The following is a 27,161-nucleotide window of genomic DNA, read 5'->3' as shown; positions in this document are numbered from 1 at the left end:
AATTATTCCTCATAAGGCATACATCCCACTAGTTTATTTCAAAATTGGCGAGTCACACTTCCCTAGTTTCCCTTGTTAACTGCAACTGATGTTGCTTCAATTTTCTTGTGAGTGTGTGTTTGTTGTGAGTGATGGAGCTTAATAAATAAATGTTTTTGTCATTGTAAAATGTTCACCAGTCATTATTGTTTTTTATTTTCCTTATTTAGCATAAACCTGAGCTAGTAATGGTTCTTTTTTAAAGTTAAGTATTTTTTGTTTTCAACCTGGCGTATTCTGCCGGATCTGGCGACACTCGCTTTGTTTCTACCCTATACTTCAAATATAATTGTTCTAAATTCTTATGTTTTTCTATTTTATAGTTTCGGCCATTTAATGTGTAACTTTTTATTAATAATTTTTAACACCCTCACCATGCAGAGAAACAACATAAGACAAAGAAATAACATAAAGTGGTTACATCCATTAGCAAAAATAAAGACAGTAGCATGTACTGATATATAATAATGGAGGGGCTAAGATCCCTGTTTGCTACCACTCAACAACCTCGATTATTGCTTCTCTAAAATTGTTGTTTCTTGGCAAAAAAAAAGTTTTTTTTAATTAAAGTTAAAATTATTCACTAAAAGGAATTCTGTTTGCTTACGCTTGTGCCTCCACTTCCCAAGTCCAAATAATATTACCTATTAGTATTATGAATATTTAGATCTATTGGGGAATAAAAGTAATCATTTTTTAAAATAACATTTACATTGTTATAACATTACGTACTGTTTAAACAAATTTAATGAGTTTACAACCGTAATTTAATATTTTCGCTTACCAAACGGGCGGATATATTAAATACTATTTTTGCTTCAATCTCATTGTGCATGAAGCTGATCGTTTAAGTTCTAAATCATTTAACAGATCTCTTTAACTGTAATTTATAACAGAATATTAATGTTATTGGCACAAAAATATTAATGGCAAAACGGTTTTATAAGATTAGACCACCTCTCTAAGAAATCTATCACAAATAAAATTAAAATAGTGATGATATTTTTCAAATTCTCTAAAAAAAATAATAATCAGAAATTTAAAAAAAAAGTTTAAAAGTACAGCATTGGATTCAGAAGTCCTGTCTACCACTAATATCCTTATTTATTTAAAATCCTTGGGTCATAAAGCTACTTAAACTATTATTCTAGGTGTCGAAATTGTTTTTGGTACGAGTAGTGTGCGTTTTGACACTTTTCAAACTCCCCTAAGTGAAATTCAAGGTCAAAGCCAAAAGAGAAGGGAAGCGAAGGTCATGACCCCAAGCAAAGTTTCAATGGTTGAGAAATTTAAGCTAATTAATTTTAAAAAAATAGAATTTTTAAAATGGTTCTTAGACTAATGAAGGTGTAAAGATTATCTTCCAAGTGTAAAGGGCTACTTTTAATACCAGAAAAATCTACAAATTTCTCACTCCAGCTATTGCAAATCACAAAATAAGCACATATTTTTAAAACACTTTTTGAATTTTACAAAAAGTTTTATTATAAAAAATATCTGTGAAATGATCAGTTGTTTTACCAACAAGCAGTATTTTGAAATGACGGACCATGAATGTTTAATAAATTACTGAAATAATAATAAAGTATAGATAATCTTTAAGTAATTGACTTTTTTATATCTATACATAACTAGTCTATATTATATAAAACGCTAATACGTACGTATGTATGTATGTATGTATCAATAAAACCGATGATATTTCTTTTCTCGCGCTAGCAACAGTTTTCATTTTTAATTTATTGGATTCGGCGCGCAAGAGCACGTAGTGAGCAACCAGATAACAATAACCAGAGTGAGCATTATCAGGTTGTTCAATTCAGATTCATGCACTAAAAACTTGACAATATTTAATTTAAACTCAATTAGGAATTAATTAATTGAAGTGAGAATGCTTTAAAAGGCCGCTGTTGAATTGATATTTTTCTACTGGGAGCTACCTAAACGTCTAAAAAACGTTTAAGTGTTTGTATTGAATGCATTGAATTTTTTTTATATTTCGCGTTTATTTATGCATTGAATTTTCACGCTTTAAAATGCAGAATATTAGTGAAGCAATATTTGATCATTTATTTTGCTAATATGTTTCCTATTTAGCTAATGTTTTGATTTTTTCACCATGTACAATCTAAATAGCTAATATACTTTTTTAAAAGCCAATAAGAACATTGGTAGAATTCTTCTACATAAGTACAATACTATGTCTTTGATGATAAAATACTATGTCTTTGATGATAATATATTATGTCTTTGTGCTAGAACATTGTGTTCATTGGCGAGCGAGCGCAGCGAGCCATGGTTCACGGCGTGAACCACATAGGATTGCGTAGCAATTCTCGGGGGTTGGCGAGCGTTAGCGAGCAGGGGGCGGAGCCTCTTAGTTTTATCTTAAAATGTAATACAAAATTACATTATAATAATAGTAGAAAAAAACAACAACAATTCTCTTAGTTTTATATCTTGAAATAAAAGCGCAACATAATAGCAGTACAGGAAAAAAATTTTAAATTAGGGATACAAAAATATTGATCGAAAAACAATACCATTATGACTTTTATTTATTTTATGCAGAGAGTCCTTCCTTTAATTGTAAATGCTGTAATTTTTTTCATTTTCTTTATTTTCTCCCTTTACTGTTTATTACCCTTTATTACATATTTTCATATATTATCCAGAATTCGATTTCTTAAAGATTATTTTCAATTCATTTATTAGCTTTTACTATAAGTCCCCCCCCCACTCTTTTCCACCCCTCAATTGTTTGAACTCCGAAGAAGAAGAAGAAAACTCCAGAGTTGTCAATCACAATAGCTGTTGTGAATGTCTTAAATACAGTTCTGTCAACTACAAGGCGTTTTCGTAAAATTAATTTATAAAGGATGTAGACAATAAAAAACTGGAGCTTTCAGATCTCTTGGTAATTTTGACAAAATTTTAAAATCCTCGCCAAGAGAGAATTAAAATAAAACGGCACTTGAAGTGAACTTTTGAATAATTTTATGCAGTAGTGTGGAAAATGATCTTCAATAAAATTTACGAAACAAAAAATCATACATTACGTGAGTAGTTTCCAATTTTTTCAGCTACGTAACCCTAAATAATCAACCTTCTTTCGCCGGAAACCCGACTTCATAAATAAAGTTTACTAATGTAATTGTGAACGTTAAAACTACTTTTTAAATATTTAATGAAATGAATGAAGATTTTATCATTAATAACCTTAAATTAGGTTTTATGTCCGACAGTTAAATGTGCTTATTCTATATTTAATCTAGAAATAAATTTGTTCTTGTTGTATGACAGACATTGGTTTTTGTTGACATCCACCCGTGAATGCTGACCATCACATAGTCACTTAGGTAAATGTCCGAAATATTAACTAGATTTAGTTAAGAGCCATTGCCCGGTATGCCCTACATCAATGTTTTTTAAGGTTCAGTGCCACTGCCCGGTATGCAGATATTAAAATATCGAATAAATATAATAATATCAACGAATAAATGAATATCAAATCAGATATAACAAATATTTCGGACATTCACCAAAGCGACTATGTGATTGTTGACATTCACCTGTGAAAGTCGACATTCTCTTGATGTCGGTCATTCACGGATGAATAAAATACGCCAACTTACTCCGAGCTAAAAACTGCTGCTGTTGAAAATGGTTGTCATGGAAACATATTTCTTTATTAAAGAATTATTTTATTTCGATTTCAAAAGTGGGATAGGAATTTACTAATGCAATATTTTATAAAGGCTTTTCTTCTCCATTATTTGTTAAATATATTGTTATAGTAAATATTATATATATATATATTTTTATTTTATTTTTTATTTCTCAAATTTGCCATTTTTATTTTATTGGCATTTTACTTGTAATAATTTTAAGAAGGTACCAGAAATATTAAATAAATTAAGAATTATAGTTTGAATTTAAACATAACTAGGAGGCTTCGCCCCCTGCTCGCTGGTGCTCGCAAACCCCCGGAACTGCTTTCACAGTTCATTTCGGATTGCTTCGCAATCCGATGCTCGCTTTACTCGCTCATTGGATACGTTCTTAACATCCAGCTTTTGTATACTTTTTTGAACACTGAAGTTCCGAAAACTTTTCACTGTAGAAAATTCTAAACCTGTACATTTCAATATTAATTTGAAATTGCAAACAGTTCGCATATTTTTCTTAATCACACTATTCTAAATTTCAGTTGTTGAGAAAAGTAACTGTTGTAAGTTTTTTTCTAAAGTCTTTCCCACCAGAGGGCTAAAACCATGTGTTGTAAAACAATATGACATAGTAGGGGAGAGTGGGGTCAATTGTAAAATTTTTTACTTAACTATTTTTAGCTAACAAAAAATCCAATATATTAATAGTATTAATTGACAGTCGAGTAAAGTAGACTATCCTCTACAAGAAAAAAAAATAAATACCTTATTTTAAATGTTATTATATTAGTTATTAACAATTTTTTACAGTCGTGCACTTGTTACAATCATCCCCACTTGCGGGGTCAATTGTAACAGTTCATAAATTCAACTAAAACATAGTTAATTATACATATTATCATAGTTGTGATAGATTTTTTTTATTGATCAAAATAGTAGTGATATTTTAGGAGTAAAAATAATAATGAGCAGAGACCTAAACGGTTAAACTTTTAACTTTAAGGGATTAAAAATTTTAATTTATGCTGTGAAAGGTGAAAAATAAAATAATGCGCATGCAACATAATATAAATGATATAGGAAACTAGTGGTGGTTCTTAAAGAGTCAAGTAATGGCTTGTAAACATAAGATTATTTATTTTCAGCTGTTACAATCGCCCCTTTACTTATTGTTACAATCGTCCCCAAGACGCCATTTCAGCTTCATTGATTAAAAACAATGCTAGTTAATTAACAAAACTAATCTTTTTTTTATTGAAATGTTAATTAAGGTGCCCACTTACATATTCGGTTACTAATTTTTATTTGTTTAAACAAAATTACTTTGTTATAATATAATATTCTAATACCAAAAAAAGTACTTACGTAGCGTGAAAATATCTTTTGTGATGTAACTCTTTCAAAAGTACATAAAAATGGTTGCCATCAGAGGTGTACATGTAGATTTGTTAAATGTACCTTGTGCGCCACCTAGGAACCAAATCTAGAAACCGACACTCGAAATTTTGCTCTGTTACAATCGTACCCTGTTACAATTGACCCCACTCTCCCCTACTGAACGCCGGATGTAACGCATCGGCTTCGATGAAGATAATTTTGTGAGAATTTTTTTGATAATTCGGTGAGAATTCACCCGATTAGACATATGATACTCACTACGTGCTCTTGCGCGCCGAAGCCTATCAATTAAAACGTATTACCGTTTTATATAACATGGATTAGCCATATGATGCTCACTACGTGCTCTTGCGCGTCGAATCCAATCAATTAAAAATGAAAACTGTTGCCAGCGCGAGAAAAGAAATATCATCGGTTTTATTGATACATACATACGTACGTATTAGCGTTTTATATAATATAGATGAGAGGTTTCAAAACTTATCACGGGTTATAAAAAATACTAACTCTCGGAACCCTTTTTCCTTCTTCGACGGAACTCTGGATTTCTGAGGAACATTATTATGCGACAGCAGCATTAGAATAATAACTTAGAATACAGTAAAACTAGAGGAAATTTTCTCCAAAAGCGTAGTAAGTTGGCTACCCTAGTTAAATGTAATGAATATTTATAAGAATTTTAACTACAATAAAGATAAAAGGAATTTCAACTAGGGGCAAAATCTTTTCGTTATTTTTTAGTGCCCATTATTTACATATGTATCACTTTGGTTCTATTTTTGCATCAAATAATAAATCCTTCCAATTTTAAACATATTCTGTCTTTACGATGTAATGCGTCTCAAACTATGTCGTATCTAGAAAATACAACATACAAAACAATTTTCAAAAGAAAAATCTATGGTTTCGTTTTATTTAAAAAAAATGATTATTTCAAACATCAAGTAATTCTGCAACTTGAAAGCTTAGAGATAGAAAAATAAAGATTTGCAGCTTATGCGAAAAAGAAAACTAATAGCGAAAACAATTCCGTTTTAGCTTAGAAGAAGGTAGCAAACAATTCGTGATTAATACAACCTGGCAATTCTTTTGGATTTTCCGTAAGATTTTATTTTTATATTAAACGTGATCGCAAAATTTTTGTATTCCTATTTCAGTGTTTCCCAAATTCATGACTTTTGTGTACCCTCTCTAAATTTTTCGTAACGCTGTGTACCACTAATAAAAAAATGAATTTATTTTTTACCATAAAAAAATTGCACAAAAGTGTAAAACCGCAACTGGTTGTTGACACCATTAATTATTAACTGTTAACTCTGCAAAAAATAGCCAATAGAAAAATACGTAATAGTAAATTTTCATGGCTAGTTTTGTTTTTAAAAATATCTTTTTGAAATTTTCATTTGTTACAAGATATTTCGCATAAGAGCTCGTACCCCCACTAAACTGTTCCCGTACCCCTGGGGGTACGCGTACCACACTTTGGGAAACACTGTTTTACTTGATTCTTGCTTTAACCCCTTGGGGACGGGTGATTCAGAAAAGCATTCGTACAAAATCAGAATCAAGTTGTAATTAAATAAAAAGCGGTAACTTAAATGTAGTCGTTGCTAATTTGACAGACTTACTTTGCTTTTTCTTTAATTATTGTTAGTTTAATCATATATATAATCAATGTTAGTTCAAAGTATAACTAAATAGTTTTATTTTGAACAAAGTAATGGTGAATTAAATAAATCAAACAATTATAACTCCGCCCACAAATAAACTGCTAAAGAATTACTTTGATTACCAGTTTTATCTTTTTATCCTGATTGATACAGTTTCATGCTGTCACGTATTTGAGACAGTCGGCGCGAAAGGGTTAATGAACACTTCTATATTCTTAATACGCATGAAGAGAACCAGTTAACTATCCTATCGTGTTTTAAGTACGGTTTGTACGGTTTGCAACTGGTATCAATTTGAATAAAAATTTCTTAATATTAGCTTTTACTATCAAATTGAAATTTCATTTCACCCACCTTTCAAATCTATATATATTTATTTGGAGAAAATAAAATATTCAAAAAGCTATAAACAATATAAGTTATGTTAATATTAAGACCACATTTTCCTGCTTTTTTAGGTGCCAATGAACCCTATAAATAAGTTTATTTTATAACCATTGTTGAACTACCGACAAAATTTTGAGTTTATGACTACCAATGTTCAGCTCCGTAGCCTTGTAATTTTGTTTGAAACAACTCCAGCATAAATGAAAATGTGAAAATCATTACCAAGTATTGCACGGATGACAACTTCTACGTTTTATTCAAAATATTTCATAGAGTAGTAGACTTTTAAAAACCAAAGCTCTCACATTTTTTGGTGTGAAAAGTTAGTTAAAAGGAATACTGTATTAGAACATAAGCTTAGCTACCACTAGAATAAATTTTTAAAAATGTGTTGAAAGTTGGCAGTCCTATTATCTGCAGGGAGGGCAACTGCTCGACTTTCTGCAAAATTTTATTAAACTGGCTGCAATTGAATAGTAAAATGGTTATAATGAGAATAATCACGCCTACTTTTAAAAATTGTCATCTACAGTGAAGTTGTATTTGATATCATATATTACGGTTAAGTAACACATGTGTTGTCTTGTCTTGCTTTTGGATCTGGGCGCCTAAGACTTACTTACTTTATTTAACAAAAGCTGGGCACCTGGGCCGCGCAGAAGACCCATATCCCATTCATCGTGAAATTACAGTAAAATTAGAAAATGAAAGCAGTTTGTATACAGAGTCTCTGGGGTGACTGATATTGTAAAGCAAGCACCTAGCTTGTTTAACTGAAAAGAAAGTGAAAATAATTCTAAGCAACTTGCTATAGTAAAGATGGCTGTGTATGTATTGTCCACATGAGGTAACAGGTTTGAATTTCAAGGCTATAGAAAAGATGGCTGTGAATCTATTGTCAACATTAGGTACTAGGTTCAGATTTCAAGTTTGGTATTGTAGTTGAAGCAGTTGAGATTGTAATCTGTTGATGTTTTGAACTATTGCTATGAACTATTGATGTTAGAGTTGGAGATTTTTACTTATGTTATAGTTTCGGTACGAGGCGTCAGAGGTGAAGTGTGCAGCTATTGGTCTAAGGTTTTTGTCTTTTTTAAAGTTTTCAAATTTAAATATTTCAGTGAAGTTAGCTGCATTGCAGTTGATAGCTTTGTCATAAAAATCTGCATTAAATTTGTAAATATGCTGAGAGAGAGAGTCGGGATTTTGAGATCTTTGTGGATGTTTGAGTTTCTAATGAACCATCTGGCACAGGTGATTTTACGGAGTATTTTGTTTTGAGGGCGCCTAAGAAGTTGCATGTGATCCAGTACTGATTCAAGTGAATTTTGGAAAATCCTGGTTAGGAATATATTGTTGAATTGCATAAAAACTTTAGCTTTTAGAGAGAAATCGATTGCAGTGACGGGGAAATATAAGTACAAAAATCTCATGCAACCGAAAACAATACAAATTTCCCGAGTGTAATAATTTATGTAACTTATAAGCAGTAACAAACTGGGAAAAGAATAGCTACTTAAAATAATGAGCTATTTAATTTTTTTGCATTTAGTTTAAAAAAATTTACGTCTCTGGAATTATTTCAGGAATCTGAACAAAATTTTCTTATAATGTTTGAAAGAATAAGTGTTTTTCAGAGAAAATATACAAACTGCTAAATGGTCAAAACAAAACTACACTACTGCGAAGAGAATTTAGTTTTATTTCAAATTTCTTTCGACAGAAATGAAATGAAAAAACTGTGTGATATGGGAAAGTTATTAACTAGTATGGGGAATGTTATTATTATTATATGGGTACTATTTCTTTTAAAAAAAATCATCCACAGCATAAAAAGGAAGAAAAAGTTTGGAAATATTTTTCAATGCTCCCTGCAAGGCATTATTTTTCATTTTTTTAAAAGAAAAATTGGCTTTCCGAACCTTGGCGACGTTAGGTTTGATATCTTCTCCGTAACTGTAACTGACAGAGAATGCGTCACCAATCTGCGCATGAGTAGAGCAGTGAGAAAATTAGTTTTGGAGCTTGTAGGTTAGAAGGAAATCCTGTCCTTAAAAGCCAGCGAATGAAAAAGAAATATTTGTTATAATTATATTTTATTTTTGTTGTTGATGTTAAGACTAGTCTGTAATTATGACTGAATTATAGTGTAACTTCATTCTTCGGTTATCAAAGTAACGCCCTAACAAAATCACCCATTCTAATTTTAAATTTTTATGACTCGAGTTAAATCCTGGGCTGGACAATCAACCTCGCAAATAATTCGAATACTTTTGATTTTTCGTAGCATTAGCAGAAGTTATATTTTAACATCTTGAGACACTTCCAGACACTCCGTGGAAACCAATTCACGGGACAAAATATGCACCAGTTTCGCGCTAAGTTGACTTGTAAAAACATTGCCAAAGACTGGCCAACATTTAATCAGCCTGCGTTCAAACTCAGTTAACTCAGTTTTTGCCCCATATCTCCGCGCATAAGACGCAATTGATGGTTCACTTACCTGGCATTAACTTTTTGTAGCTATCTCCCCCTTAAGCGGCAACACTGTGACGCGATTGCTCATTTTGCATAAAAGTGTCTAATGGTCATATTAATTTGTTCACTTAGTATATAATAATGTACTCTATTGGACATGGATCATCTTTTATTTCGTTGATTAATTTCCAAAACTATATAATTTTCAATACTTTTTTTTACGTTTAGAACACTTTCTTACATGAAGAATTCTTATACTAAATGAATAAGAACTTTCGAATTACATCCTGTCGTAGGCGAGCTCATACAACAAAGAACAAAAAAAAACTAATTATAAAAAAACTAATATACTAATTACAAAATAAAATCGGACAACTAAGTAGTAGCATGGCTATTAATTAGCTGTCAGTTAAAGTGAATAATTAAATTTATTTTGCAGTATACATTTTGCGGGTCTTTGAAAGCTCCTCCAATCAAAAATCGGCAAGAATTTATTATTTATTTACCTCAATTTTCCATCAACTCAAATTATATCTCTTTGAATTGAATATTAAAAATTTCCTCAGAAAGTGTACCTTACATATTCAGATAGACTTCAAACAGCAAAGTAAGAAGTATACTATGTCATATCAGGTATAGTACTTTTTATATAATTCAGTCTAATGACTCGTGTACATTCTCATTCGATTGAGAGTAAAAAATACATAGGAAACATTGCCTCCCTTGCCTGTAAAAAAATTCAATTCTATTCTCCTCAAAACATCCTCATTTCCCTCGAAAAAAAAGGAGGAACTGTACAGGAGGCTGTGGGAGTAGAGAAATTTACAGATATCTTTGGTAATAACATCACAGAGGTTTTTGATAAAAAAAATCTTGGGTATTAATTTGTCCGAAGAAACATTTGTTTTATAAATACGGGATAAAAAAGCTTCTTAAGTATAACAGGGAGGCTATAACTTGCTTCAATTTGGGAGAAAAGTTTTCGAGTGGCAACAAAATATGTGCTTACATTTTCGATTCTTAGCTAAGCAAATATAATCCAAGTTGATTTAAGCCTCCAAGTTTAAAGATATTTATTAAAACCACTTATTTATCAATATCCACTTATTACCAAATATAAGATATTTACAAAATAAAGATATTTATAATAAACAAAATAAAACGCACATTTAAAATTTCCTGCATCAAAATTACAAAACATGCTTTGAGGGAAGCTAAGCTGCATCCCCAGGGTGACTAAAAAAAAAGGAAGATTTTTAAAACTGAAAAAGTCAATTAAAGATAAAAATTAGCACTTTTTTACAGAATGCTTTTTTCAGCTTAGTAATGAAAGGGAATGTTATAAATGTTTTGAATTTAAATATGAATAATTTAGGATTTAAGCCATAGGGGTAGTGACAATAGATTGTTTTAACTTTTAGGAACGGACGAGGCATAAATATAGTCCTACGGAATCAGAATAGTAAAAAATAAAAAGCGGAAGCTTAAATTTGGGCACAGCTAATTTGACACGACCTATTTTTGCTTTAACTTTAAATCTAACGCATCCAATCCTTGTGTGTTAAAAGCATAACTGTACAATTTTTAATTCGAACTAAGTAGCGATGAATTAAATAAAGTAAACTATTATTACCCCGCCCACAAATAAATTACTATTAAAATAGTTTGGTTACCAGTTTTATCTTTTTTACCCTGATTATCCTCACCCTGAGAAGGCATGTATGACTCGCCCGTCATGAAGAGGTTCAAGAGATAATCAATAAATATTAGAGAAAAGAGTTTCTACCACTTTTAATTTGTCCGTGGGTTCTTGCATTCCTCCTTAACTTACAATTTTGCCAGCCAACAAGCCAGCTTTTTTAAATTATTCCAGCTGTCCTTCCCGTTGTCCCAACAATACAGAGCTGATAGCAATACTATAGTCACATAAAGTTTAACTTAAAAAGCGGTATCATTATTATATATTTTTTTCAAGTTGTTTCATTATCAATAAGAAAGTACTAATATAAATCTAATAATGATTTAAGTGATATAAGAAATGAATAGCGATAAATAATTAATTATTTAAAATACTTAAAAAAAATTTAGTTTCCCTATCTTTTAAATTAAATATTACCTGAAAATTCTGCAACTCTTTGGTCGACACTTTTTTGAAGGAAATGATGTGAGGAAGAGAATTAAATTTCTTCGAATCGGGCGAGATATACTTTCTAGAAGAGTTTGTGCAGATGCTGGAACTTCCAAAAGCCCGCTAAAATATTTAAGTGGTAGCAAACTTAGTCATAAAAGCAATTTGAACGCAGCCGCTTCAATTAGATAATATATCACACTTCTATAGTTGCAATACATTTCTAAATCTTTGCGGTGATAGAGGAAATTGATTGGTCCGTTCTTTAAAACACGTTAAAATATTAAAATTAGCATCTTCTTATACGGGGTTCCCCCGACCTCATCAAAATAAATGATTGACTACTAAATGCAAAAATAAGATGGGCACAGTAGGCCTTCTATGGGCTGTCACGCCACTGCGTTAGTTAGCCCGGAAGCAGTGGGATAGAGTGGAAACCGCGCAATTCAGAAACTGTGACAAAAATGCACATTAATGTCATTTGCAGGCATATAGTGGTCTTATACTGATTTAGGCCTATACTGGTCTGATATTGCCTTCAATGATATTTTTTAACAAGTTAAGGCCCATGGATGAAGTGTAACAGATACAGTGAAAACCTCACGGGAGAGGCCGACCCTTTTCCGATCCACTGTAAAATGCTCGCTGATAGAAGTGGGTCGTTATTGGAGGTTACATCCATTGACTTCAAAATTGTTATAGAAGATACATGATTTTTCGCAAAGGATTTTAATTTTGATCACTATCATTTTCTTGGCGCAGAAATGCCACTTCGGTTGGCGTCATGAAAAGATAGATATATGAATTAAATATGGCATCTATAAACATGATCCCTTCTGATATAATTATGTGCAAAAACAAATGTACCAATTATGAATGATAAAGCTATTTTAAAGAAATAAACATTTATGTTTTTCGTTTAAGTTTGCTTTTTATTTTATATCCTAAAATTAGCTACCTATAAAAGATAAGAAGAGATTTGTTTGAAGCGCTCGTTTTTGTAAAATTACTTTTTTTTTTTCAATTTAATTTTCAGTTCTAAAAGTAAATCATAGATGGCATCGTTTTTAGCGCACTCTGTCATCGTCAAAAAGAATTCTCTAAATAAGTGTCTCACACAAATATTTTGCATACAGCTACTTCTTTGTTTTAATTTTTCGTCTGGATATTTTTTCGTGTTTCCTTATCTGACCTTTTCCGCATTTAGTGCAAATATTCGTCCGGTCTCTGGGAGAGGTTTTAATAACCTCTCATAAAGGTTTTCCTTAACACAAAGTCTATGGAAAAAAATTCTGTGCCTCCCAAAAGTGATCACAAATAGAGATGATCGCTACATAGAGGTGGTTTTTCCTAGAGATTTCACTGCATTTCAGGTTTTCACCTATGCGATAATCTGAAAGTTGACATGAAGATCTTTGCTATACACAAATTTCGGCTTTCCACAGTATTATGAACTAGCTATTATAGATACTATTATAATAACTATTATATAAACTATTACTATTATACTATCATTTGGTTGGCATACAAAATTTAACCTTTTTGCACTCCGATCTCGCCTCTGAAGCACCATCTACTTTAACCTCTCTCAAATTAAAAATTATTTCTTATACCTCAATAATCAGTAACCACATTATTTTAAAAATGATTTAAAAATGCTGAATTGTGTACTTTAAACTGCTTACTGGGCCCTAAACTCTAACATAAAACCCGACACTTCGTTGAGTATGAGTATAGTAAAGTGCGGCGTGCTCTCTGCTTTCGCTTATAGCACTGCGTTTCAATAGGTAAGGCTTAATTTAGCCTGACAAGATTTATTTGAGCTCTGAGGCTCTTCATCAAATTTCACCATATTTTAATTCATCCACTTCGTTGATTTAGAATGTAAAAATACTGTTTATCTCATGGCTATTCGGCCCATCCTAACTTATGCTTGCCCAGCAATCACGATCCTGAATAAAACCCTTAAAAATAAGCCCTCCATTACATAAGGCAGAATTATAAGAAGAATGGTAGGTGCATTAGCTATAAAAGACTTAAATATCGGCAACATCAACGATTATATCAAGAGACTAAACGCCAATTTAAGCGACAAAGTTTACAACTCTACTATTAGTGAATTCAATCTACTATTATATATTGATCTCACTGAAGATAATACTAGATTCAGCCTATTAATTCTTTCTCCCTTAGTAACATGGAGTAGCCCCAATCCCTCTCAACACTCTTAGTGTTAGCTCACTACTCACACAAAATTACATACACAGATAAGCACAACAATTGATTGGAACCGCGGTACGCGAGTAACCCTTAGGGGTCGCTGCAGCGGGAATAATATATTGCTAAGTTTAGTGTGATGAACATCCTAGAGTACGAGCGGTTTCAACCGGGATGCCTGTGTCATCATTCTAACAGAGGTACAGATGACTTAGACAGACGAATTGCTGATTAATTACTATTATGTCATTTTGTATAAGTTTATGTTATTTTTTTTGCTTATAGCTTTGTAAATATATCTTATATCCCAGAACAATACGTATTCAATATCGCTTATTATCCAATGCATTTCGTATCATTTTATTGCGTGCTAATTGCAATTTTATTAATTTTTATTATGATTATTCGTTTGTACTATATGACTAACCCAATTATGACGACTCTTTGTTGTAATTTTCTTGGTGCCAGGCACTCCGCTTTATATCCTCATCACAATTCTCCCATTATCGACTTATTAAAATCCACGGATCTGTTAATGCCGCAACCCGACAGTGCTCTGATGTTCGCTGTATTTCCAACGTGTATTTTAAACGATTACATTAGTTAGTTCAAACAGCATTTTAAAATACTCAAGGTGGTTAAACCTCAGGGTAGAATAGTATTAAGTGGTTCACTCACCGTAACCTGGCATCTTCATTGTGGAATGCAAATGGCGGCAGATAGAAATAGCATCTGGCACAAGTGTCTTGTCTGTACACGTCCAAGGGCAAATAGAAACCTCGCTCTGTTCTGCAGGACAGCAACAAGTCCGTCTCATTATCAGGTATCAACATCTCGATGGCCTCACTGGCGTTTACCTATTTGAGAGAAAAAGCACTCATATACCTCGAATGTCCCGAATTATCTCAGATTTGTATTAATAGTAATAAGTTATTAATTCGAGAAAAATCGGACAAATCAAAATTGTCAGTGTGAGTTTTAAATTTTTTTTTTTTGTAATTGGTGAAAGAAAGTATTTTGCTTTATTAAGCAATTTTAACGTTGTTGTCGTAGGCCATTAAGGGAATTGGTGCGATTATTCTTGTTGTCCAGTGGCGCCATCTATGACCAAGAATTCAATTTCAGCTACACACTCGTCACAACCTATTTATAGGACGAAGCCATTCATACATCCACAAATTGTAATTTTGACCTGAAGCAGAGAATCATCCATCTCCAATTCAGTATTCCCAGAGGAATTATTTGTTATGGGAACATGGAGGACTTCGTCACTCGACATATTTAACGTGCACCAGTCACCATTTACTACACAGAGAATCTTCTGCCGCCGAGGATCGAACTCACGACCTCTTGTTCATGAGCCCAACGCCTTACCAACTAGGCTATCCTGGCCTGCAAGAAAAGTGATTGCAATAGCTGCTAGCTTGTACTTCCGCTGAGAAATACTTTTTTTAGTAAAAACATTAGTGTTTTGAGGTAACGAATTTTGACTGAAAAGTTTATACAGTAATTCTCTTTTAAACAGATACAGAAATGTCAACTGCTCCACTTTCTGCAAAAGTTTTAATAAATTGGTAGCGAATTGAATAATTAAACTTGTAGAATAAGGATAATTTCTCCCTTTCTTCAAAAGTGTCACCACAAGATAATTGCAATGAAAATTTATTTCATATGATAATAAGATTAAGAAAAAATTTTCTATTACTACTTTATTCATAAAAGTTCTTTACAACGAAATATTGTGTTTTTGCAACAGTTGATCAGTGCGGATATGCACAGTGTTATTTGATATTCATTGTGTTTGTTTAAAAATATTTATGCAATATTACCTTTTTAATGTCTAACTTTAAAACCATTACAACGGTCTTTTTCTCAAAGACAGAAAACTTGGTCACACAATTAAATCTTTCCTAATACTTTTCGTAGAAAAAGATAATATAATAACTTAGATATGATATCTTAATTTGATATGGAATTATTTATATTTTATAGTAAACTAAGGCATAAATAATTTAAGGTTGTCTACTGAGAATCGTAAATTAAAATTTAATTTTGATACCACTAGAAATACTTTTCTTCCCAAAACGAAACAAGTTGGCAGCTCTGAAAATCCGAATTTAAAATGACTAATACAGAGGGGTACCACGGGCGACTAAAAACATAAAAGGTGGTAGAAATTCATTTCACTTTTATTTGTTTATAATCTCTTTAATCAATCAATCGTAACTGCCATAATAACTTACAATTCAAATTATTGATATTTAAAAACAAAACCGCCCTTTGAAATCGTTTTCAATAGTAAACTAAAATATAAAATTATGTTAGAAAAAGTTGCCCATCTTAATAACATTTTGAATTTTATGAGTCACCACTTAAAGTATTTTTAATAGCCCGTGGCAATCCTGAATACAACACAGTTGGCATGCCATCTCTCATTCAGCCATATAATCAAGCCACTTGTCCTCCAGTCTTCAGTTGGAGCATTCATAGCTGGTGAGTAGCTTTGCTTTTATGTATTTGTTTGTCCAGGTTCTTGATCATCAATCAACCTGTCTCACCGCCATCTGGAGCTCTGCGACTATGTCATCCCAACGATGTGCCCGTGGGGGGAAGCGGCGGACCGAAAGGTCCGTACGGCAACCCTCACAACTCCCTGGTCCCTCATTGAGCCATTGCAGTATAGAAGAAATCGATCAGCGAATTTCTACTCGTGTTGCTCGTCATAAACTAGTGAAGGAGAATAATGCCCTTAACCCGGAAGCACTCACTTCCTACGAGCAGGAACTCGTCGACCTAAAGCAAGCAAGGAATCTACGGTCCCCTGTGGAACCTGAATCGACCATGCCCATGGAAACGGAAAAGTCAAATCTGCCTGAAAAACGACGGAACCCACGGAAACTGTTTCTTCCTGCTAGATTCAACAAGAAACTACCCAAATCGAGCCATCTACTGAGATAAGGATAGAAAGGGAGCCTGTTCCTAAAGTTCCTCCCCCCCCCTCCGAAAGACCGAGGAAGAGAAAAAAGAAAAGCCGAAATGCCAGTGGAAACCAGGAGACCATTTCTATCCGTCTTGAGTCAACACCTGAGATCACTTCACCCAAACCTGAATTGACGGAGCCTTCTCCACCGACCAAAGACAATTATCTCCCGAGAAAACGGAAGATCTTTGGAAGATATAGAGGACAATGGTCGACGACGGATCAAGATAGAGCAACTAAGAAAGAGGCGTGGCAATGGATACAAACTCCTCCCCCTTTTTCTAGCGATACTCCATGACTTCCCAGAACATCGGGATTTTATTTCCACAAGGAATCTGCTGCGGAGGTGGTTACGCCGTTCAATGCTACAAGGGCCAGAAATTTGAACATACACAGAAATAATGCTCAAGTGATCCAGCCTGCGTGAAATGCGCAGGAGCACATTTTACCTACCAGTGCGCGAAGCCTCTCTCCCCTCCGGCCAAATGCATCAATTGTCAAGGAGATCACCCGGCTTGTTTTACGGGCTATGGTGCTCGGCCGAGGCGAAACCATTGCACTTTCACGCGTAGACCACAAGATGCCCCCAGCTGTGCAGTGAAGTTCCTAAGGATCATCAAAGAACTTCAGGAACTATTGAAAGACGAAAATCTCATTACTCATCTCCCAGCCCCCTAAAGATGTAGATGAGGAGATTCACCATCAAGCCTGCTACATCTTACGCATGTTGCCTTTCATTATTTTATCTCATTTCAGGTTCTTTTCCCAACCACCAATACAACTTTCCTATGCATGATACTTGCATGCGACGCAGTGTGGGTATCTCGATCCCGATGGGTTGTTGAAACGTGGCATTTCTTTACGTTAGCAATTGTTCTTTCCATTCTATTTCGAGGAAGCCAAGACCATCGAGTAAGAATTCTTTTAAGTGTCACATTCAAAATTCTTTCACAAATATTCTTTATCAAAGATTTCAATTCTTTCACTCCATATTTACACAGAAACTTAACACAAGGACAGGCACGAAGCCATTGGAACTTAATTAAACTAATTATGCACCGAAATTGCCAGGCACACACAAAAAAATATATCATGGTTCCAATGAAATACATAAACAAATAATAAATCTAAGTTAAGTAATACGGGCGATGTATTTAAATAACTTATAGTTAATTAACATTCTAACCTATGAAGAGAAACTTGCTCAACTTAATACGAAATTTGTCCCGCAGTGGACTGATCGTAAAGACACGGTTCTCAGACAAACACCGAAGTCAAGCGTCACTGACTGCAGTCAGTAACGGTGGATGACCACTTTGATTAGCCTGAGTAGGGACCGAGGTTGCGCGGTATCGGTCCTCGTTAAACTGTTCTACCGCGCCGGCCGAAGACTCCCCGTGTAGTAAATGGTGACTGATGCACGTTAAATCTGCCGAGTCTCAAAGTCCTCCATGTTCCCACAACAAATCAATACCTCTGGGGGTACTGATCCAGGAGTTTCCTTGTCTTCTGGATTGGTTCAAAATTACAAGGCTACGGAGTTGAACGCAAGTAGTCGTAAACCCATGAAATTGGGTCGGCTGTTCAACGACGGTTATAAAATTATAAAAACTGTTCTACCGTAAGGGGCTCGACTTCGCACGCAGGTCGTCAGGCTACCAGAGCAGGATAGCCATCCCCTCTGCAGAGGATTAAAATTGTGATGGTATGTCTTCGGATCATCCTCAGGTATGTTTCATAGACCGTTGTGAAGCTCTAGTGTGACCATGAATAAAGTACCTACCTACATTAATACTCCATTGTGCAGATAAAGATTAGCTGACGCTGGCGTTCTACGTCACATGTGTGGGTATAGGAAGTTTTCTTCCTCTTGAAGTGAAAGAACCCAATTAATCCATTAAGTTGTTTAAACTTGGTAAGAGTTCTGATCTGGTAGTTTTAAAGGCTAATTATGGGCTGAACAACACCTCAAAATGCTGCCCAAAACTTAAAGACAAAAAAATTCATATGACTTACTGACATTATTTTTTTCCTTCTTGAAGACATTGTTATTAGATTAAGCAATACGCGTTTTTAGTAGTTTAACCCAACAAAATAAAGATTAACTTTAATGAATACCAACTCAGAGCCAACTGATAAAATTGAAAATTTTAAAATTGAAGCGATTTTTTCCTGTTCCAGGGCTGTTAACATGTTACATTTTTTGTAAAAATTTATGCAAGTGGTAGCTATGTTAATGTTTTAACTAATTACTTGATATTCATTTCAACTTATTCGCCACAGCACTACATAAAAATGATTTAAAAGTCCATTTGCAGAGAAACTTTATTCCATTTCTCTCGTGGGGAGGCTTTAAGCAAAATTACCAAAATTTTGAAAGCTATGGTTTTTAAATATCTACTACTCTATAAAATATTTTGCAAAAACCGTAGTAGTTGACAGGCCTGCTGTTCTTATTCATTTTGAAGGGGTCAGTGACAAACCTTTTTCCACAGGAGTCGATCAAAGCAATGGACTTGCTCTCTACAAACGCTTTTTGTTTTAGCACCATAAGTTTTGCAAGATTTTATATGACTTAAAACTATTGGCGCAATTTGAAACATCAGATTCGAAGTTTGAGAAGCAGTTTTGAACTATGCAAAGTTTGGACTGTTTCAAACGGAACGTCGAAAGCTTACAACTTCTTCGTAGCTTTATCAAAGACACAGTAATTTTGAAATCCTTCCACGGTATTGCTATACTTATACGGTATACCCTCGATATCTCGAAAACTTTGTTATGCCGAAAAAATATTTCTCTCCTCGATATTATACATCCACCTAATAAGAATTGGAATGACTATGTCGAATAGTTTCTGCTCAAAACCTTGTTATGTCGAATATTTTTTTCGAAATAGGAAATGAATTTTTTCGAAAAAGTCACAATGCTTTATTGTTAACTAATTCTTTTCTATTTAATGCATAATTATTTTCGTCTTACTTTTAAAAATGAAATTATCATTGTTGTCTTTGGACTTATAGTCAGTTATTATTACATAAATATTTATTAGTATAAGAATGCTTTTTTTAATTATTGTACGTAATATTGAAGCAAATAATCGGATTTTAGCTTCTTACTCTCTTTTTAGTCGATGCAAATTTCGCATGGTTAAAAAAAGGAATCATTTCTAAAAGCTTCAAGCATGATAGATATTTCAAATTGTGCGATAATTTTTTCCACATAAAATTTGTCGAAACACTTGCTGCTGAAAGAAAAATTGCTTACATAGAATTGGCATAGAAGTCTTTCCATTATTTTAAGCAACCCCTGCATATTAAAACAGTATTCGTACAATAAAATATTCGTACAATTTTAATCGCTTCAGATAAAATAGATACATAATTTTTTTAATATCTAAAACAGAAATATCTACTCTTTTTATAAAGTAATAACTATTCGACATGAAAATTAATGCAAAAAATAAATATATTCAATTTTCTCCCAAATTTCTGTTTAATATCTATCCCAAACGATATAATCGAAATCTGAACGATTTTTGAAATCGGTGCATCCCTTTCACGCACATTCCAAATTTAAGAAAACTAGCTTTAACGGTTTTGGAGTTATAAGAGATACGCTCTTCATTATATTATTTTATTCGATTTAAATAAAATCATGATTTTACATTATTTATTGTGAACAGATCGTTCATTATAATTTATAACAATAAAAAGTAAACAAATTTTTTTTGCACATTTCATGAGTTGATACAATAAATTAAAATTGTGCAATAATAATGTTGTTTTCGTTGTGCATTCTTGTAAAAAATTATTTTCTAATAAACCTTTTCCAAAAAAAATGGCTACTTTTAAAAAAGATATATTCTAAAACATCATCACTTCTTTTCAACCCACGTGTTTTAAGATAAAATAAGCAAGTTTAAATGTATTAACTCTTTTCACCATTAACTACTCTTAGACGATTCCGTTGCTGTTGACAAATAAAAAATCTGGTATAAAAAAAAAGAAAAAAGCGGAATTTGCAGCCGCCTTGTTTGACTGTGAATCGTAATAGTGGTGTGCACACAAGTTGAAGTAACTAGGACACATTTAAAAGTTATATTGGCACAGTTTTCGACTGGGAAATAAACATTTCTGATGTGTCATCGGATGTTGTCAACTTTGTCAAAAAGGTAAATTCTGAGAGGCGGAAGTATTTACTCGCACCTCATAAAATGCTTTAAAAAAGGAATCTTAAAGATATTTTTGTGGTGCGAAGGGGTTTCATTTAAGCAAAGAATAAATACAGTTTTTAGCTTTGGTTTGGAACTAGGATTAGTCACGTGTTTTTACTTAGGCTTGTCACAAAAAAGCAATCCATGAAACAACGTTACGAAAACAACAAAGTAGAAAGTTTGAGACCATTAATACTATTTACCATTTCTTTGCGTATTTCACCTATTCAAATAAGTCGCATCTTAGTATTTTTATTTCTCAAGAGCTATTCGATAGATTCCTTTCAAATTTGGGATTTTTTTGTTTAAAATTACGTAAGTTGGTTTCTCAAGTATTTTTTTCAAGATTCAAACATCTTTTAATCATTAGAAATTTAAATAACAAAAAAAAATAATAATAAAACTTCTTTGCTTGGATTTTTATTTTATTTTTTTGTGTAAACGAGTTTTCTAATTGCGAGATCCACTTCATTGAATCTGAAGGTATGGCAAAATACACAAACAATTAATTATTTAACAATTTGTGTGGGGCAAAATTTTCGACATTTGTTCTACCAGTATCCTGTGGGACGCTATTTCTCAGAATTCGGCGACATCCCCCCATATTTTTAGTGTCAGGAATCTACATCAGTTGAATAAAAACACTATGCATAGGATAAAAACGCTATCTATAGTATAAAAACGTATCTATAATATGTATAAAACGCTATCTATAGTACAGTTTGCACAAACTTCTCAGCATATTAAATGTTAGATCCCAGAACCATTAAAATAGGATAGCTCATGAAAAGTTGATCGTTTAATCAAATGTTATTTAGCATATTTCGTCTGCGCTCTGTACATATTTGTACAGCCCGTTTAAAGATTTAAAGTTAGATCTTAGGACCATTAAAATAGAATTTAAGCGCATGAAAAGCTGATCTTTAAATCAAACGTTACTCAACATATTTTGTTTTTTTAGTTGCTCGCTGTTTTACAAATTTGTTTTATAACAAGCACATATTGCTTTCTGTTGCGTACCACTTTAGCTACAAAAAGCACACAGGTCTCAATTCGTATTGATTGATAAATATTCATATTATGAATCCATTATAATCATCATCATCAATATTTATCTGGGTGCCTGGGGCAGTTAGCGGCCTTTAATCCATTATAATTATGTGTCCTTTTAAATTATATTATTAGAAGAAAGAAAGAAAAAAGTGGTAGCACAAGTATTTCAACATTAGGATTGATTATACAGATGCACAATATTTTTGTCGACTTTAATAAATTAATCACATATGAAGTTAAGGCAAAGTATTTTTTTAAAGCTAGGAGTAGCAGGGTAACTGAAAGAAATATCTTCTCGAATATAGACAAATATTCGTTACCACTTTTCTTTCATACATGTGCTTTTATAAGCACCACTTATTTTGCAGGTAGTTAATACTATAACTACAACTGCTATATTTTTGGGGGAGATTCATACCTGCCAACTTTTAATCCCTTCCATTACCATTTTCCCCAGTGGTATTAAAATGGAATTAAAACTTCAATTTTAAGTAAACAAATACGTTGTATTTGAAAAAACTTAAGTTGACAACCATGATAGTAACGCATATTGATATATGTGCTTCATTTTTGTAATAATAGTGGTGATCAAAATCATTTAAAAATTAAGTTTATAAAAGAAAAAATAATATATATTTACTACCACTTTAAATATGAAAATAAAATCTTCCGGAAAATCCGGAAGAGTTGGCAGGTATGGAGATTTAATTTTATTTTTAAAATAATATTAGGGCTGCATACCTGCCAACTTTTAATCCCTTCCATTATCATTTTTCCCAGTGGTATTAAAACGGAATTAAAACTTCAATTTTAAGTAAACGAATACGTTACATTTGAGAAAACTTAGGTTGGCAACCATGATAGTACCGCATATTAATATATGAGCTTAATTTTTGAAAGAATAGTGGTGATCAAAATCATTTAAAAATTAAGTTTATAAAAGAAAAAAATAGTATATATTTACTACCACTTTAAATATGAAAATAAAATCTTCCGGAAGAGTTGGCAGGTATGGGGCTGCTGATTAATATGTTTTTTGCAATGTACTTTATTGAGTGGTAGATTATTAAAAACTAAAGCTTTTAAAACTTATGGTTGGTTATTTTGCCAAATTTTAAATAAGACTCACCACGTGACAAGTTGGAATAAGATGGCGTTTCACATAGAGGTTTGAATCATTTACATGTCGTGGTGAGGAAAGTAATTTTCAATTAAATTTACAGAACAAAGAATAATACATTAAAACATAAACTTAGCAACGCATTGAAGAAATGTTCCCTAAAAGCACAGAAAGTTGGGCATCCCAGCAGAAGCCTTGTAATAGACATGCTGAAATATGCCTAACATATTTCCTAAAATTTTAAAAACCAAATTATCTTATTTAATCCTTTTCAACAAATAAAAAATCATTAATATAATTTGTAATCTTTATACCACAACCTTGAGTTGAGTGCAGAATAAGATCTATTTTTAGAGATTCCATCTTACATTTGCCAAACACAGAGGTCGCCAAAGTGGTCTATATAGACCCTCAGGGGTCTATTTATCAAAAGCGGGGGTCGATCTGAGACAGGGGGGCGAATGGGGGTCGATCCGAATCGGAAGGGTCGATTGTGGGTCGAAAAAAAAAGCAGTTCTCAATACGCAAATCACACATACCTAATTAAGTATGTGAAATTTGTGATTTTTTTTATAATTGACTCAATGTCAGTTTCTTTATAAAACATAAATTAATAAACGTATATTTATTGGGGTGAAACAAGTATTTACGTTCCACCGCGCAGTGGCACGAACTCAGCGCAGTTTATAAGCATATGTGCGCTTGTCCAAATGTCACGTGTGACCAGGGTTTAAGCTGAGACTAAAAATTCATTAGCAAAAAAGCTAAAATCTGAAAAAAAGTTTTAGCAAAATGCTAAAATGCCATTAGGCTTATAAAATTACTTTATATCAAACAAGTACTGTAAGTTATCTGACAAAGAATAGCTTAATGTACAAGAATGTCAAAAAGAATACCTATAACAAAAAAAAAACACATTTATTATTTATCAAAACATTTTGGTTTTCGTGAACGCTAGCGTCATGGTTCTTCTTGCGAAAGATATTTAGATTTTTTCTCCTTCTTGTTTGATCAAGTTTTTTTCATGGATGTTAGCGTCATGGTTTTTCGCGGAAGCTTTTTTTTTAAAGGAATTTAGTAAAATCCTTTAGCAAAAATGCGAAAATGCTTTGTTGAATTTTAGCATTTTTGAGGGGTCTTTTCGCATTTTGCGAAAAAAGCTACCGTAGCGGAAACCCTGCGTGTGACGAACATTGACGTTGCAAATGCAAATATCATACGCAGTTTCAGCTATCTTTGCAAACTGTGTTGAATATTTGCAGTGTCATTATTAAAACTTTTACAGTTTTGGATAATTAGTTATTGTTTCGATAAAACCATTCGTTTGGTTTAGATATCAATTTTAATTATCAATGCACAAAAAAGGTAAGCATTAATAATATGGATTAGTACAGCCCGCGACAAAACTATAGCACACTTTGTATTTTTTCCGAAAATTACAAAATTGACCAATTTTGAACCCAATATAGCGAACCTTGCAAAAAAACACCAGGCACACCCATCTCATTGATCAAGAAGCTGTAAATCTTCAGTTACTTTACTTATTATATCTACTTATGCATAATTACTTATTATTTAATAATAAGGTATTTAAATTTCAATATTAATATATTTTTCATAAAACTATTGTTACGCAATGTACTATTACTTTAATAAATGTTTAAAATCATAAAATAAATGTACAAACACAGTATCTAATATAGTTTTATTTTAATTAACAGAAAATTACTTTTGCGGGGGTCGATGGAGATTTCAAAAATTATGTAGGGGTCGATGATCAAAAAAGTTTGGCGACCCCTGGCCTAACACATTAGCATAGAATTAGAAAACCGTTATAAGCTTGTTAAATGTTTTGATTTCATTAATTTCTCTGTTACTTCTCACGCTTTGTTTTCCGCCCACTCATTTGAATGCGGAAGGCAAAGAAAGAGAACCTTCCCATTAAATTTAATCATTTAATAGCCTTCACTTTCCTTAGTCAAAAGTGTGGACCATTTTCCAAATTTGTAATTTGATATTGTGTATTTATAATAAAAATTAAGATTAATTACGATTAATTTTTACCTTAGAGCTCCAAATAAATTAAAAAAATAAAGCATTTTTATTTATTACAATTTCATTTTTTATTAACCAGTTTATGGTCTTTGTTAAATAATTGCTTCCCTACGATATATCCATCAACATTCGACTTCTTGAACTAATGATAAATACATCCACTACATCAATCAATTTCCTCTTTAACTTATGGTAATTCTTCAAGCCTCTTTAACAAATAGTAATTTCTTCAAGCACCAAATATATTTCAGGATAAGTGTGGTTTTATCAAAATTTCATATTTTAAAAAAAAATATGCGTGCAAATGTTAAACACTTAAAAGAGTTATTTTGTTGTCTAGAGTCATTTTACTCGATTCTCTTGATAAAAAATCAGTTACGAAATTAGGTATCGTTTCCAAGTTTTATTACGCTGCTATTGAATTGCCGATTTTATTAAGGCAATAACAATATTGTCTACGTAAGTAGTTTTTTTTTCTCCAGCCACAGGATGATCGACAATGGATGCAAGGAGGGAAACATAAAAGTGAGTTATTATTTCTTAAAGTAGATTTATTGGGCAATTTTTCGAGGCTAGATTTCTCAGGACATGATGAGGGAAAACAATTTATTATGTCTATGGTAGAAATTTTTTCATAGTAGTCTTACACGAATAAATAAATAATATTAAAAAATAAAAGATTAAGCAATAGTTTTTCATTTTTCATTTAGAATATGTAAAAAGAAGGAGAAAAAAATAAGCCCCTTGATTAACTTTTGATCAAATGATCGTTTTTTCACGTATTAAGATTCACTCTAAACAATTTCTCAAATATGAGCTGTGGTTGCTCAGGGGATGAAGCGTTCACCTTCGAACAAGGGGAACTGGGTTCGAATCCCGGCGATGGTTTGTCGATACGAGTTCCACAACCGGCTTGCACCAACTACATTGCTGACGTAAAATATCCTACTGGAAGAGACGGATCATGGGTTAGAGTCCCTTTGTTCTCAGTCTGGGAGGTTTTCGTGGTTTACCTCTCCATGTAATGCAAATGCGGGTTAGTTTCATTAAAATGTCCTCCACGAAGGCAAATTTCTAGAGTAAACTGCAGAGAAGTGCCGAGACATAGTGTTCCTTCGGGTGAATTTAAGAAACTCCTGATGCGAAAAACCAATTCAAACAGGTAGTAGCTTTGTAGATAAGTAAAGAGGTGCAGTGAAGGGTTAAGGTCAACCCTTTAAAACGTTTGGGTTTGCACAAAATTCCAGAAAATCCAATCACTAGAATAAAAGTTATTCGGAATGATGTTTTTTCCCCTGTCCACTGTCTAGATATACACGATCGACTAAATTGTGAGATTTTTAACATTTCTCATTTAAACAATATTAACCATTTGAATTATTAACTCTAAAGTTGCATAGTGAAAATTGTAATTTGAAACTCATTCATAAGCATTGTAAATATTTAAAGCAAATATTGTTACTGAAGTTGGGTAAAATACCACATTGCAAACTTCATTTATGAAAGATGAGAATGAATGCGAAGGTAAATACAGCCGGCCGATTGCGTTTCGAATTTTCAGTAACATAAGTTAATTAAACATTCACATAATCATGAAGTTAAACCGGAGATGCGATATAAGGCGATAAATGTGATATATATATATATATATATATATATATATATATATATATATATATATATATATATATATATATATATATATATATATATATATATATATATATATATATATATATATATATATATATATAT

General features: G+C 32.5%; 1 protein-coding gene across 2 annotated transcripts in view; it reads right to left on the bottom strand.

Moving 5' to 3' along the window:
* Positions 1 to 27,161, bottom strand: part of LOC122270104 (calcitonin gene-related peptide type 1 receptor-like) — a 264,250-nt gene that overhangs the window by 141,800 nt on the left and 95,289 nt on the right. For both annotated transcript variants that reach the window (XM_087160598.1, XM_087160597.1), the window contains exon 2: positions 14,664 to 14,842. In XM_087160598.1, coding sequence (XP_087016724.1) covers positions 14,664 to 14,842 — 179 coding nt within the window. The remainder of the gene's footprint in view (positions 1 to 14,663; positions 14,843 to 27,161) is intronic.

The sequence above is a fragment of the Parasteatoda tepidariorum genome, chromosome 4 (genome assembly GCF_982258835.1).
Source record: "Parasteatoda tepidariorum strain Cologne lab strain chromosome 4, Ptep-v5.0, whole genome shotgun sequence".
Taxonomy (NCBI): Eukaryota; Metazoa; Arthropoda; class Arachnida; order Araneae; family Theridiidae; genus Parasteatoda; species Parasteatoda tepidariorum.
Note: the sequence above shows the minus strand (reverse complement) of the source record. Positions and strands in the feature narration are given on the sequence as shown.